This window comes from Phoenix dactylifera, chromosome 1 (assembly GCF_009389715.1).
Source record: "Phoenix dactylifera cultivar Barhee BC4 chromosome 1, palm_55x_up_171113_PBpolish2nd_filt_p, whole genome shotgun sequence".
Lineage (NCBI taxonomy): Eukaryota > Viridiplantae > Streptophyta > Magnoliopsida > Arecales > Arecaceae > Phoenix > Phoenix dactylifera.
In genome coordinates, this window is record NC_052392.1 from 24,875,070 (window position 1) to 24,889,903 (window position 14,834).

Below are 14,834 nucleotides of genomic sequence, written 5' to 3' on the forward strand. Positions count from 1 at the left end.
AAGTTTTTCACTTCTACTTTTTTTTTTCATAAATTATATTTTTTTAAAAAAAATAAAAATAAGAACACCAAATAACTTTCTTGCATCAAATTACATATTTTAATTTTTTATTCTTTAAATATGATACCAAATAGGCTCTTAGCTGTCTATTACTGGTCAAATAGGCTCTTAACTGTCTATTACCTTATTTTTAAGGTGGAGGATTTTTTTGAAGTACAACAGTTGGGCTTTGCTAATCGTGGGTCGAGATAACTTGAAATCATACCTCTAGCCTCTTGCCATAGTAGTAGTAAGTGGTACTGTTTAAAACTGAATCCCTGCTTTTGTTTTGTGGATGCTTTGTGCTGTGCTTCTGACTATTTGACAGTTTCTTAACAATTAAGGTCCATTGTAAGCCCCACCTTATCTTTTCAGAAGGCCACTTTAGATTAAATCAATAAAAAAGTTCAGATTCTTATGGATCAGACAGCCCTCGTTGCATTTGAATTGAATTTTATGTGACTTGCTGTACCATATTGTAGATCCTTGTATGATAGTGGCCCAAATCTAATGGAGCAACTTGCCCCTAGGGGAAGAAGGCCAATTCCTTATAGTTGCCTTCATAGTATACTGGGGGGGCCTATGTGTTAAACTTTAACAAGTTTGAGTGAAAGTACTTTACTCTTCTGAAGTCTTAAAACTCTGGCAAAGATATTCTGAAGACACTGCTTAATTGAAGTGTGGAACTTTCTTTTAATTATTCTTTACCAAATCGGCAAGTTCTCTGATGCTCACAAGGAACGACTAATACAATCAGAAGGCCTGAGAGAGTGCTTGCTTGATCTCAAAAATTGAACATAATATCGACAAATTTGCAAGGGAGTAATCATAAGTACAAATCTTGAACTTAATCATCAATGAACAAATTATAATTGATGTCTCAGGTATTGCGATTATTTGGTTTTAGCGTTTGAAAACCGTGCGATGAATGCAGTCTAAAAGAATTTACGAGTATGGAAACTCATATATCAAAACTCCCATATTCAGCATACATCAATCACTCCCAATAGCAGACTAAAGGAAGAAGAAATGAAGAAAGAAACTATATATCTTCACTTCTTTGTTCTGCAACTTCTCGCCACTAAAACTCCACTAGGAGGAGCGGTGAGCTCGATCTGGCACCGCCCATAGAGCCAATAGGACAAATGGCCAACGCCCACACTGACCTTGACCTTGAAAGTTCCTCTAATATTGTACACAATCCTGTTTCTCCTCACCTGCTCTTGGAGCTCCATGATGAGCTCCGGTGGCAAGTAGACTTCGCTTGATATCATGTGGACCGACTCGAGCCTCGACTCTCCCCTCCTCTGAGCAAAAGGCTGCAACGCTTGTGCTGAGAGAAGCCTGTCGTAGAAGTACAATTCGATGCTTGAGTACTCGAACATGACATCAATTTTATGATTTGGATTGGAGAAGTTGGCGAGGAAGGTGAGATCGCCATTCAAATAGGACGGTGAGTCGAGGTAGATGCTGTTAAGGCTTGCGCTGGTGGTGTCGAACAGTGGATTCCTTGGTTTGATCACTAAGAAGACAATGAGGGTGACAATCCCGGCAAAGATGAGAAGAAGGCTAAATATGACACAGAGAACAGCTGCACACCATATCATAGGATTGGTTCGTTGACGTGGTCGCAAAAGTCCATTCTTTCTCGGTGGTGCCTCGAACTCTGGTTTCATTTGTCTGGTGGTGGCGTCTGGGAGTTGGAAGTGGTAAGGAGGAGAGTTGATTTTGGGTGACATTTGGGGTGGGGAGGAAGGCATCTTAGAAGAAGTGAAGAGAAGAAAGACCTTGGAAGGAAGTAATGGGGTGAGGTGGGGGTGGTTTTTTAAGTGGGAGAGCTGTAGATACTAAAGGCTAAAGAAGCTTTTGAATGAGGAAATGGGCCATCGGGATGTTTTGAGACTCAAAAGCGAGGAGAGATAAGGATGAGGCTACTTGGGTTCGAAGGGATTTGCTTTCTTATAACAGGGCACTGCTCTTAAAATATTCAAAAGGTATTGAGGTTAAAAGCATATGAGCTTATCTAGGATTAAATGATAAGTTTTCATGTGAAAATTGAAGATAGTAAGTAGAGTCTTAGGTTGGTCCATCCGGTGACTGAATGTGAAGTAGCAGCAAATTTATAAAGAATGTAATCAAGCCATTATGAGTTCATCTTGGATCCTTGCCATCTAATTTATTACTAATTTTTGTTAAAACAGTCAATAGTGTTGGGGACTTTTTACTGCTTACTAGTAGATATTCTAGTGTTTGTTTGATAAAAGTAGATATTGTAATTGTGTTTGATGAAAAAGTAGATATTATAGTTGATGAATCTTTTATGCATTTGGTGCATATCTTATGCCATTGACTTCTAACTTGCTAAAATTGTCACAATATTTATGCTTTTTTGAACTAAAACTAGATGGCCTTATTGACTACCAAAATTGTGTGGCATATTAGTCTTTATATTTTCACAAATTTGTTTTAACAAATAAAATTAGCGGCCTATATTTTTTTGTGGGTAGAGAGATAGACCTAAATCCTATATTTGTAACTATTTTACATTCCATCCATCATATCCACAGTCTATAACTTTTCTTCCAACTTGATTGTGCATTGTTATTACTAAATTAGTTGATGTATTCAAGAACATCGTCCAACTCTTTGCTAAATTAGTAACTTTTCAAACATATAGAATATTCAACCCAGTATTAATGCTATATTTTGGAAGTGACAAATGAATTCTTTGATGTAAATCAATAATTTGTCAATAAATGAATCTTAAAAGATAGTTCCTAGCCATCTAGTAGGAAAAAATGACAGTTAAAGACTCGAAAGCCTAAATATCAAGTACAAAAAAAATGTTAGGAAAGCTTTTTCTGTGGCAATAAATGTAACTTAGAGCCTTAAAAAGTATATCATCCTTCAGGGCCTACTATGTAAATTTTAAGAATTTGGAAGCTAATGAAGAAACTAAGAAATTTTGAGGGGCTAACATGCAAAAGCCCCTTCTACTTCACCAAGAAGTTAACGTCAAAATGAAAACCGCCTCAGGTGAAAGAGAGACTCTCCTTTTTACTCTACGGCTGCTTCACCATCTTTGGGCAGAGAGGAGAGAAGGGAAGCTTTTTTGTTTAGAAACAAAGAGACCATGGTTTTGTTTGAAGAAGAAAAGGTGAACGGGGAGGAGGAAAAGGAAGAAGGAGCGGGGAAGGTGAGCTGGGGAGGGGCACTCTCCTCCCTCTCCCTCACCTACACCTTCAGCTCTGCCTCCGATATCATCGCCACCTCTCTCTTGTGCGCATTTCTTGTCACACCCCAGATCTGGAACATAACATGATCGTGCTACCGAGGGGTACAACCCACGATGATACGAAGCCAACATTGTATTTAGCTTTCAATTCCGTCTCAAATATGATAGAATAAATAGGAATCCAATTTCATTATTTATTAAATAAAACCAATATTCGTTTAGAGCCTGTAAATCCAAACATAAATACCAAACTCATAATCTTTACTATTCAGAAAATCACTAACTACAAATTTTATAATCAACTGAAGAACTAAACTTCTGCTCTACTATATAGATCGCCAAGCTTGCTAATGCGAACTCTAAGCTCGTACCATCCTTCGTTCTTATCGACCCTATTTGTTCGGAGAGAGAGAAAAATAGAAGTATATGAGCGATACGACTCAGTAAGTAAACTCTTCACTATCTTACCGAATCAAGCATAAGTTTTGCATGTCAATGCATCATTTAAGAAAAATAACAGATATTCCAAAATAAGCATTTCATAATACAGTATAATAAAACAAGTCTTAATCATGCATGCATAAATCATTCATATTTCATAAACATAGCTCTAAGTTCATTTTGCTAATAAATATATAAATAATCTTTTAGCTATTTAGTCATATCATAGTTTAAAACAATACTCACATATATTCGTGCTATGGTTGCCTTATATTCGTGACAGGGCTCGTGTTCATAATTGACATAGATTCATATTTTGTATGCCAACTTTATACCTGCTAGCAGAGCCTGTGTTCGTATGGATGCTAGCTCCGGATGTCGATTTTTCCAATTCTAAGAATCATACATAGCTATCTGAAAGCCTTTAGAAAATTTATATCTTTTTCTTAAAACATACATATAAATAGATTAAAAGCACTAGATAGCATGTCAGATTCATATTTCATAACAAAACTATTTTCATCGAAACATTCATAAAATTATTTTTTATAATAAAGCATGATTTTTATAACACATATGTTGATCCATAATTTTAAGAAAAGCATGATATTTTTTTTTCACTAACAAAAAACATGAATAACATGATATTTTCGCAAGCAAATTTTATGTATGAATAATATGATCACTTGAAAAATAATAAAGAGTGTAAGATCTACTTACAAGTTTAAAAACTAGTAAGGAGTATAAGATTTACTTAGCTCTTTTGTCTTACACTGTCAGACTTTGCTAGGTAATTCGGTTAACCCTATAAAAATATTAAAGACAAAATTAATTTTTGTTTGCCAATTTTAATCATAGGGCATGAACTCAATCAGGGCCAAGGTCGTTTAACGATGTTCATCATCAGTGGATTCTATGGACACTTGATAACACCGGATGATCAGTCCAGTAGGTGACCCGGAAACCAGGATGGATCGGAGCCCTTTATAGGGGTCAATTCGGGTTCGTAGATCAAGTCGACAAAATCCGATACTGGGTTCCTTGGCTCTTCTAGAGAAAGAAAGTAGCGAGGGGAGAGAAAAAGTGGAGAGAAAATAAAAGAGAAAGAGAGGGATGGTTCTCTCTCCTCCTCGTCGTCTTCTTCCTTTCTTCTTCTTCTTTTCTTCTTTTCTTCTTTCTTCTTTCCTAGCTAAACAGAAGAGAAGAGAAAGGGGTGGCTGGTGGCTATGACTGCGATGTCCAACAAGATGGCAGCCGGCGGTGGTGACAGCCGGGGGTGGTGGCCGGCCGGTGAGAAAATTCAAAGAAAATGCCCGAAAAATAGGAGAATCGGACCTTTCCTTGATTTTCGGCCATTGGCCACTCACCGGCAGCCACGACTCCGTCATGGAAGAGAGTAGGGAGGCCGTGGGACTCAACCGGAGGTTCGGTGCTAAGAGGCGGCGACATTGGTGGCGGAAAAGAGGAAGAAAAACTCGGCAAAAATAGGATCTCCCTTTGACGGTCGATTTTCTGCCGTTTTCTCAGCCGGCGGCCATAAATCCTAGTCCTGGGAAGAAGAAGGAAAGGGGAGGATGCACAGGGCGTTACCTCGGCTCCGGTGGCGTCTGACGGCTCTGATTTTTGGCGAACACAAAGACGGGCAACCGCGAGTTCAAGGGAAGAAAAGAGAAAGGAGGGAGCTCCATGATCATTTAGTGGAGGGCCAAGAGAGGAGGGGGGGGGGGGGGGGGGGGGGGGGGGGAGGGCCTTATATACAAGTGGAGGCTAGGCTTATCATTTAGTGGAGGGCCAAGAGATTTCATAGTAGAGGGGGACTCTTCCCCCTCCGCCGAATTCTACCAGGGCTCCGCCCTGTTTTTGATTTGAAACAGACCTTCGGGCCACTATTTTGGCACCGGGCTGAGCCAACCGGCCGGCCCAGTAAGGTTGGGCCTCACATAAAACCTGTTCCTATTTCCTTATATTACTCAAACTACTCATATCTTTGTATCCACTCGTTCCTATAAAAAAGAGTCGGTAGAGGGTTTGCAGCACCTGATATTATTGGAAAATGACTCTAGTCAAAGATGAACACGTTGAACTCGATGTATAAAGATATCGCTCTTGGCTAATGGGTGCTTGGTGTTGCTCATTTTGGGTTCGCTTGGAGTTTGTAGTGCTTTTCATTGCTCTGGGAATCATTATTATTTTTTTCTTGATGTTCCTAGAATTGCAGAAATATGACTCTTTTGTTCTGATTTCTTCTTTGTCCTCTCCTAAGAAGTAAGAAGAAGTGCATGTATTCATGCATGCTTCTGCCATTATAATATTTATCCAGATTAAGATGGATTGGTTTGGTAAGATGTACACGGTGGTTGAAAATTTTGGAAACAATTAGCTTTTTTCTCCCCCAAATAACTTCAAGGAAGATAGCAACAAAAGAAAAAATCGTTCAAAACTACTTGTATGCTTTTTAGTTGTTCAGTGATTCATCTTTTCTGAATTTGTTTGCTAATAAGGAGTATGAAGGCAACGATAGTGATTTTTGTAGCTGAAATTTGTAGTAATAATTGCCTCAGAAAAAGAAATTTGCTGTAATGGTACGCGTTGCCTTTGTGTTGCATGCAACCATTGGAAGATTGCACTGTCCTGCTAGTGATCAAGATTAGTTGTCTCATCCTGTATACTAGCTCTAGGACAACTAGTAATACTATGGGATTTCTTTGGAAATCTAGAATATCATCTTTTTAAATGACAGCAAAAGTACCAGCTCATTTGTCCATTTTAGCTCCTCTGCTTGTTTACCGCTAACCTGTTGTACTATTTTCACTTTCTAGTTTCCTTTTTTTCCTTTCCCCTTCCAGTTCAAAAATGAATGCTAAATTTCTTTTCTCTTTGCTCTTTTGTATGTGTGAGAATAGGGCCTCAATGGACTGGAGTCGGCAGGCCTAGCCGACTCCAGCCCTTAGCCCCCAAAAGGAAACAGAACAGGGGATCGCGATTATGATCCCCTGCTCCTCCTTCCGCGGCATGACCGGGAGAGGCGGCGCCGCGGCCGTTCCGCGGCATCCCCGCGGCTGTTCCGCGGCTGCCCCGCGGCCGCTTGAGCGGCCGTCGATCTCGCTCAACCGCTGCGGGAATCGCGGCGGTGAGCCGTTTGGATCTTTCTTTAAATCCCTCCTCCTTTGTGATTGTTCCAGCACCGAGCCTCTCCTCCCTCTTCTCCCTTTCCTCCTCCTCCTTCCTCACCTCCGGCCACCGCCTTGAGATCCGACGAGCTCTCTTTCCCCTCCTCTGATTTCCATCACCAGAAACGCCGAGATTCAAGCCTTCTTCTCCGAGCTTCTTCCTCTGGGATTTCTCGTCGGAAAGCGCCGCCGCTTGACCGCTGGACTGAACCACCTGCAGCCGGGATCCGCCGCCTCTGTACAGAGGAGGGTGTTCCTGTTTCTTATGACCAATCCTGTCGAATGAATTCTTTGCTTTTGTGGAACTGGTTGGTTGTTATCTACTTATATGCTATGCTTAATATTTAATTAATATTTTCCCTTTCATCTTATGCTATAAAAACTAAAGGAAGAGCATTAACCAATACAAAGACACTATAAACAATGATTCATGAATGATTGGTTAATTATAAGGTTATTATAATTAGTTTTGAACTAGGTGGTCAAACTGAATTTTCCTAGAAATATACATCACTATAATAACCTTATAAGGTTATTATAAGGTTATTATGATACTTTATGGTCAATATGATATGTTTGAATTTTGGTATATAAAGCTTACATGAGAGTTTAAGCCTCAAGTGCCAGAATCATAGCTGCTGCATTTGTGTTATTCTAACCTTTAAATATAGGGTGTATCAGCTGTTTCTTGATGTGAAAAGATCGGCACAGTATTTAATGGAGTACCAGAGCCAGTATATGTTCAATGAAGTGCTGAGGGAGGCAGATGAAGATGAAACCACACAATTTTGATCTGGGACATGTAGAGTTCTATCTGAATGTTTACTTGTCATGGTAGGGTAGGATTACAATCGAAGTATTCTGCTCTTGCTTAATTTATGTACTATGGTTGTGTGGAATCTTGGATCAAGTCAAAAACAAGATTTCCTATGTAGAGGGATGTGTTCTGTTTAATACTTTAAATCTTTGACAGACTAGTTGGTTTTCTTCTATATTGGTTCACACATTTTTCTTATCGCAATGGAGCTCTTTGATTCAAGGTTTTTTCCTTGACAGGATGATTCTGTATTCTTGGCCGGCTCATCTGTATGGACCTTGCATTGATGAAAGGCATGAACACTTGGTGAGCGAAAGAACAAGTACTTGCAGGTGTCATGGTACGAAAACATGACGTGGATTTCTAGGAACCAACATTCTGAAGCTTTCCTCAATCCAGGGAACCCCGAGTTTTTTGGCCATCACCAGATTCGCGCCTTAAAGCAGAAGCTTTCATTCTCTTTCGGCCCCGTTGCATTCCAGAACAGACTGTATAATCTTTGTTTGTGGTGGTTAATTGATATTAGAATGGCCTCAACACCCGAAGGTACTTCTATATTTGAACATATTTGAGCCTCTTGATAAGTCATTAAATATTTATGGCATTAAATATCTTTAATGCCATAAATGCAGAATCATAATATTTAATGCCATAAATATTTTTTTTAACAAAAAAATATTCTAACGACGCTTTAAAGCGTCGCTAAAAAGCGTCGCTAATTTCCGACGCTTTTGCAAGCGTCGGAAAACATTTTCTCCACTGTAGCATAGGCGACGCTTTGCCGACGCTTACGAAAGCGTCGGGATGGTTTTTAGCGACGCTTAAAAACGTCGTTAAAGGCCAAAAAAAGCGTCGCTAATGACCACTATTCTTGTAGTGTGTCGACTGCCGGTAAGCTTCTTCTCTTTGCTATTTGTTCCATTGCCAATAGCCATATTTTCTTTGTTTTGGCCCCAAACCGAGATCATTCTCGATTGTTCTTTTGACGCCAGCCACCACAGCGGCCATCGGCCGCCACCACGGTTGGCCGGCCGTCGACCGAGGGATGGCCTCCGGCCACCCAGGATGGCCATCATGCCAGCCCCCTTCCTCCCCCCCCCCCCCCAATTTCCCTTCTTCCTCCTCTCCCTTCCATGTCCGTGGGTGTTTGGGGAGGAAGAAGGCCCCTACGGGCCGAACAGGGCCAAGCATGGGCCTTGTTCACCGTGGGCCCGACTTGGGCCCGGTCCACAGCAGGCCCAGTTTGGGCCCAGTTTAAAAAAAAGAGAGAGAGAGAGAGAGAAGAAGAAAACCCGAAACCTAACTTGGGCCCTATTCAGATCCGAGCCCGGAACCCGAACCCGGATCCGAAACCCGGAATCCGAAACCCGAACCCATTTGGCCAATAAATGAAATTTTACAGATAAGCCCTTGACATTATGTTATTTCAGGACTTTCTGTAATTTGTATCTGATCCCTATAGAAAAGATTTATTACATAAAGGTCCCCAACTATATTTTATTTAGCCCACTCGAGCTTTATAAAATAGTACCCTGTAAATTAAGTATTAGTCCCTGCAATAAATTTTATTATATAAATGAACTAATTGGAAGCCAACCTTGGTGGCCCTACTTAGCTGGGTCTATGCGGGCCCATTGGGCCGTGCCCAATATGGGCCTGTCGGGCCATGCCCATTATGGGCCAACTCTGGGCCCTGTTGGGCCATGTCCAATAGTATTATTTTTGAAATTTGCTTAATTCTGATATTAACAAAGAATTAATTAAATTTAAACAGGTGAACCTGATCTGCCTATCTGAAGTAGGAATTAAGCGAGAAGAGGTAAGTAACTTAATACTTCGAGTGTGATTTCCAAATTATTTGATAAATAGATTAAATTCTGATAAATATTTTGTATTCTATAAAATGGGTCTGGCATGTTAAATTTTATTTAAAAATTATGCTTTGAAATCCGTAAACTATGATTGGAAAATTTATAAAATCTGTTTTTATATATATGTATTCTCAGCATGGCTATGATCTGTTCTGTTCTGTTCTGGCCCCGCCAATGGGGATTATACGTTGGACCTGTCGACTTGTAATCTGTGAGGAACCGGTTTCGACACCGCGCCACCGGTGATTAGAATAGTGGTTTCTGGACACCGGCTGCCATCGGTGGGTAAATATAATGGATTTGGCACTTTTGTGCAACACCGGCTGCCATCGGTGGATAAAAATAGTGGATTTGGCACTTTTGTGCAACACCGGCTGCCATCGGTGGATAAAAATAATAGATTTGGCACGTTGTGCAACCCATGCCATTGGGTTACGTGGCCGTAGCCTATTATGTTGAGATTCTGGTATCAGAGTTTTTGGAAAAATGATAATAAGTTTTGAAAACAGCAAAACGATGTTATTTATGATTTATTCCAGACATTATCCTGTATTTTGATCTGATATGCTCTGACCCCACTTTAGGATATTTTGTTGCTTACTGGGCTAGTGTAGCTCATTATTCTATTTTCTCCATTTTTCAGATCCAGAGGCTTGATCTCACGGGATTGAGGAGTGTGTTAGATTTTCTGACGATTCCTTCAGTTATTGGTCCTTTAGTTAGATTGATTAGAGTATTTGACTTACGTAAGCATATGTTATTTGAATTTTGTAAGACTGCTTTTGAATAAATTTAAATAATTATGTCAGTTTTGAACATCTGTGATTGCTTTGATATGATCCGCTGTCTTGCACGCCTGTGCAGCCCGCCGTGCGGGCGTGCGGCGTCTGCCGCGCCTCGGGCTCGGGGCGTGACAGATTTGGTGGTATCAGAGCGGACCCGGCCCATAACCTATGTGGATTAAGGGACACTGCAGCACGGATCCATTGGGGCTGACCACGGGTCAATCGTGGTGTTTGTGATTTGATTTGAATAGATATGAATCCTTAGCCTGACGAGGACGTCAGGGCTTGAACGGGGGGAGTATGTGAGGACCCGTGCGGGCGTGTGTTTAGTCCCACATTGGTTATTCGCTGGGTAGATCTTGGGTACTTATACAGGATCAAGGAACCCAAATAATAACTTCCGGCTAGCCATTTTGGGTGAGGTCCTGGGTTGTTACAGTATGTTTACTCTCTACTGGGGCATAAAATTTCCCTGCACCATATGTTCTGCTTTGAAAAAAAAAAAGTAAAGTGAAATCATATGTGCAGAGTTACGAAGGAAGCTTCGGACTCATATTGTTCATGGGTTGAGAACGGGAGTTGAACTCTATGAGGTCGAATCTCCCGTTGTTCCTCAGTAGCTCAGTGGTAGAGCGGTTGGCTGTTAACTGACTGGTCGTAGGTTCGTGAATGTTTGGAATCCATATTATGCAAGGAGACATTGCTTTTGCTAATTCGAATTGAAGGGATGGGACAGATGGGAGTGATGATTTTGCATGGGGTTGATGTAACAACTAAACTCCACAGATTTAAAGGGGCAGAAGTTTGATAGGATTGTTTTTAACTTCCTCCATGCAGGTTTTAAAGGAAAAAGAAGACGAGATTGAGATTCGACTGATCGAGTAGGTAGAATAGTTCATGTTCTCACTTGTAATGGAAATCTTGAGTCACATGATCCATGGGGTTCATTAACTGTTACTTTTCATTTTATGGCTATCCATGCATACATTTCTATCTTCAAGGAGATTTTTTGTAGCCACAAGAGTTCAGACTACACAAAAAGATTCAACACTAATGTTTAGTTGCAAGTAATTATGAAAAATAACCAACTGATATGCTCCATTATCTGTATAAATGAGGAGTAGACTTGTAGTGAAATAAATTTTTGCATTCTCACATCTTTCGTCAAGATTGCTTGTATATGTGCCTCAACTTTTCCAACTGTCCAACTTGAATCGAAGCACCTTTCCTCCTTATAGGTTGCTTGTATATGTGCCTCAACTTTTCCAACTGTCCAACTTGAATCGAAGCACCATTTTCACAATCAGGGACATTCTACTTTGCTGTCATGCGAAACTTGTGACCATTTTCACCTTTAGATGGTTCGGGCTATTATTGCAGTCATGAACACATCTAATTTACTGTTCTGTAAAGGTGTATGCTCTTTTAAATTTACTCATCTTAATTTCGTAATTAATTGTTCTAAAAAATCATAAGTGACAATGTTTTTGGATATCATGATACTATGTTTGATTCAAACAATTTTGAGGTGTCCTCATCCTTCATGATCGGAACCACCTATTCTGTGTTGTGCTGAATCGGCTCAAGTACACTCTCCTTCTTCTCCCTGTGGTTTATATTAAGGATGGTTATTATTTTTGTGAGTGGATTATTCTTCCATTACATTCTCCAATTTGAATATCTTAGCTTGATAGAAACATGTGATATTCCACTATTATAGGAATCTTTTAAATTTCAGAACACGCTGGACTCTTTAAGTTGCAAACAAACATACACACACAAAAGAAAAATTTTAGAATGCATTTGAGCTGTAATAACTCAGGATCTTATCCAAAAAGACCAACTAAAGGTATTATTTGAATTTTTTATACAAATATCCAAATCTATCTAGTGTCTCATTTAAGCCTTGGTATTCTTACCATCCAAATTCAGTCAAATTCAATCACAAAACCATAATTAACCCGTGGTCAACCCTAATAAACTCATGCTATAGTATCTTCTATTCCACATAAGCTATAGGCCAGGTCTACTTTGATTTTATTTATAATAACCAAAGACCTCACCCAAAAAAACTAGTCAGCTATGTGGGACTAAACATGCACCCGCATAAGTTTTTATAATAAAGAGCTATGTGGGACTAAACGTGGATCAGGCTTGATGAAGCCAAAGTCAGTGAGAATCATACGACCCTCACGAGACTAAGAGAGTTCAATTACGATAAATTTCACCAAATATGGACGTATAGACCAAAGAAGAATAGTTTGATCAAAAGTAGGCCAAATATCTAGAACTTGGCCATAGTCAACCGCAGTACATGAAAATAGACTGAGATAATTGAAGTAGTCTCAAGGATAGTCTCAGATGTAGAACTGTACCTTAGGTTGAAAAAATATGATTATCGACATAATAGTTGTAGAGCAACAATGCTGATAAATATGCAAAGTACAGGATAATGGCGACAGTTATCAGAACTGCCAGCAGTGGAGGTCAGACGTGAGAGCAACTGTCAGAGTGTGTGGTTATTATCTGTTAGTATAAATAAATAGAAATTATACTTTATAGAGGACCTTAGACAAGCAATCTCATACATCTTTATCTTATCTAAATTTTACTCTACTTTTTATCTTAGGAATAGGTATAACTTAGATTTCTACCATATTCCAGCACTACACTCCTACCACAACCCAGCACTACAACCCTTAACAATTGAATGGTGGTACGATAATAGCGAAATTCATTGAAGGCCAAGGGTATTCGAATTATCTTCCTTCTGATTATCTTCTTTTCAGTTACTCAAAATGTTAGTAGCACTCCCATGCATTTACGAGAACTTGCGAACAAGTTTTCTAGCATGCCCATCACTGGGTGGAAAGAAAAGCTCGACCAATAGCCATAAAAAAAATACAACTATTTTCTTGGAAAAGGACTTCTCACTTGATTCTATTTGATTCTAGAAAAAAAAATAATCTCAAAATGTGGAAATTGTAAAGGTAATTGTACTACTAAAGCCCTATAAATGACTTAGAGCAAAGTCACAATTTTTATAGCATGCACCAACTAATAAAATTACAAACTCAATAGTTCTCTCTCAAAATAAAGGGGCCCATGAAGGTAATGGTACTACAAAAGCCCCATTAATGATTTATAGCAAAGTCAATTTTTAGAGCATGCGCCAACTATTAAAATAACAAACTCAATTATCCTCACCCAACCAAATAATAGAAAATCTTAAGAAAAAGTAATTTCCAGTTAATTACATAAACAATCTAATGAAAAAAAAAAAATTACACGTCATCATGACTACATGAGCATCTAAAGACACCGCATTTTTAGCATATTGAATGGATCCTAATAGAATAGGACAAGCACTTATACACATAATATACGGCAGACAGATCTTTATGAGCAAAGTACATTATAACTAGAAAGAGAAAAATTTAATAAAATATCTGCTAGAATTTTAATTTTGTGAGCTTGTTCTCCACTCCCTAAAATGATTTTCCTGCAAGATGAAGCAACCTTTATTCATCCAAGGTCAATAAGACAATTGAATAAATTAATGAGCTAGATACATAATTTTCTAAGTTTTCCATACCTCCATAATCCAAAATATATGCTAAAAGATTATGATAAATTAAGAAAAGTTACAGAGGAAATAAGTTATAGAAAAGTTTCAAATCAATATAACCAAATTATGAAGTGAAGATTATACGAAATATCTAATAAAGCCGCCTATTTTGAGTGAGGAAACTGAATGGAAGGAAACATCAAAATGAAGTTTTACTTGGAGGGAATTATAAATGCATTTCATAATTTTGATTTTCAGAAATACATTAAAGGAAAATATCATATAAAAACAAGCACATATTTTTAAGAGCTGAAAATATAGGACAACAGCATAGAGATGAGGAGGGGAAAATAGTTAGTTTTGGAGCAATGAAATGAAAATATATATACGGACCCAACAAAAGAAAATGGCGCTTGTAAATTAAAGACTAAAATAATTAGAAAATATTTGTTCAAAATTAGAGTGACAAAAGTTGTTAAAAAGAAGTGGGTATCAGGTTATCAGTTCAATCAAAATCCTTGTGAAAATTGCAGAAATTCTTTAAATTTTGATTTAAGGGAGAAACATGTTAATGAGATTTTTAAAATTAAGAAAAAAATTTCATGCTATAGGAAATTAGCCCTCTTATTTTCAAGAACAAATAGGTGGAGCCATTAACTAAATCTTAGATCAGGATCATCTATATATATATATATATATAACGCGAAATATCCGGTGGTAAAATATGCAGATATGAGCCTCATGTAATAGTAAAGACATAAGAACATGTGAAAACTACAGGATTCAGATGTTGGGTTGAAGAAACTGACCGCACACTAGAAATATCGAATTAATTTTTTTGTTGGAAAAATGGGTTAAAATCAGGGCATGAGGAATGATTACTAAACAAGAGATGCAGTAATAAGATA

At 38.7% G+C, this 14,834-nt stretch overlaps 2 protein-coding genes across 4 annotated transcripts in view; both read right to left on the minus strand.

Moving 5' to 3' along the window:
* Positions 1-823: 823 nt before the first annotated feature.
* LOC103697582 (NDR1/HIN1-like protein 6) lies at positions 824-1,966 on the minus strand. Its single transcript, XM_008779473.4, has one exon. The coding sequence runs from the start codon at positions 1,797-1,799 to the stop codon at positions 1,092-1,094; it is 708 nt and encodes a 235-aa protein (XP_008777695.2). The 5' UTR covers positions 1,800-1,966; the 3' UTR covers positions 824-1,091.
* An 11,569-nt stretch (positions 1,967-13,535) lies between these two features.
* Positions 13,536-14,834, minus strand: part of LOC103697581 (disease resistance protein RPM1-like) — a 29,776-nt gene continuing 28,477 nt past the window's right edge. For all 3 annotated transcript variants that reach the window (XM_039130515.1, XM_039130518.1, XM_008779472.4), the window contains one exon: positions 13,536-13,860. The gene's annotated coding sequence lies outside the window, so the exon portion shown is untranslated. The remainder of the gene's footprint in view (positions 13,861-14,834) is intronic.

Bases quoted from the DNA above. Each gene is read 5' to 3' on its own strand.
- LOC103697582 (XM_008779473.4), bottom strand. From the start codon at position 1,799: ATGCCTTCCTCCCCACCCCAAATGTCACCCAAAATCAACTCTCCTCCT.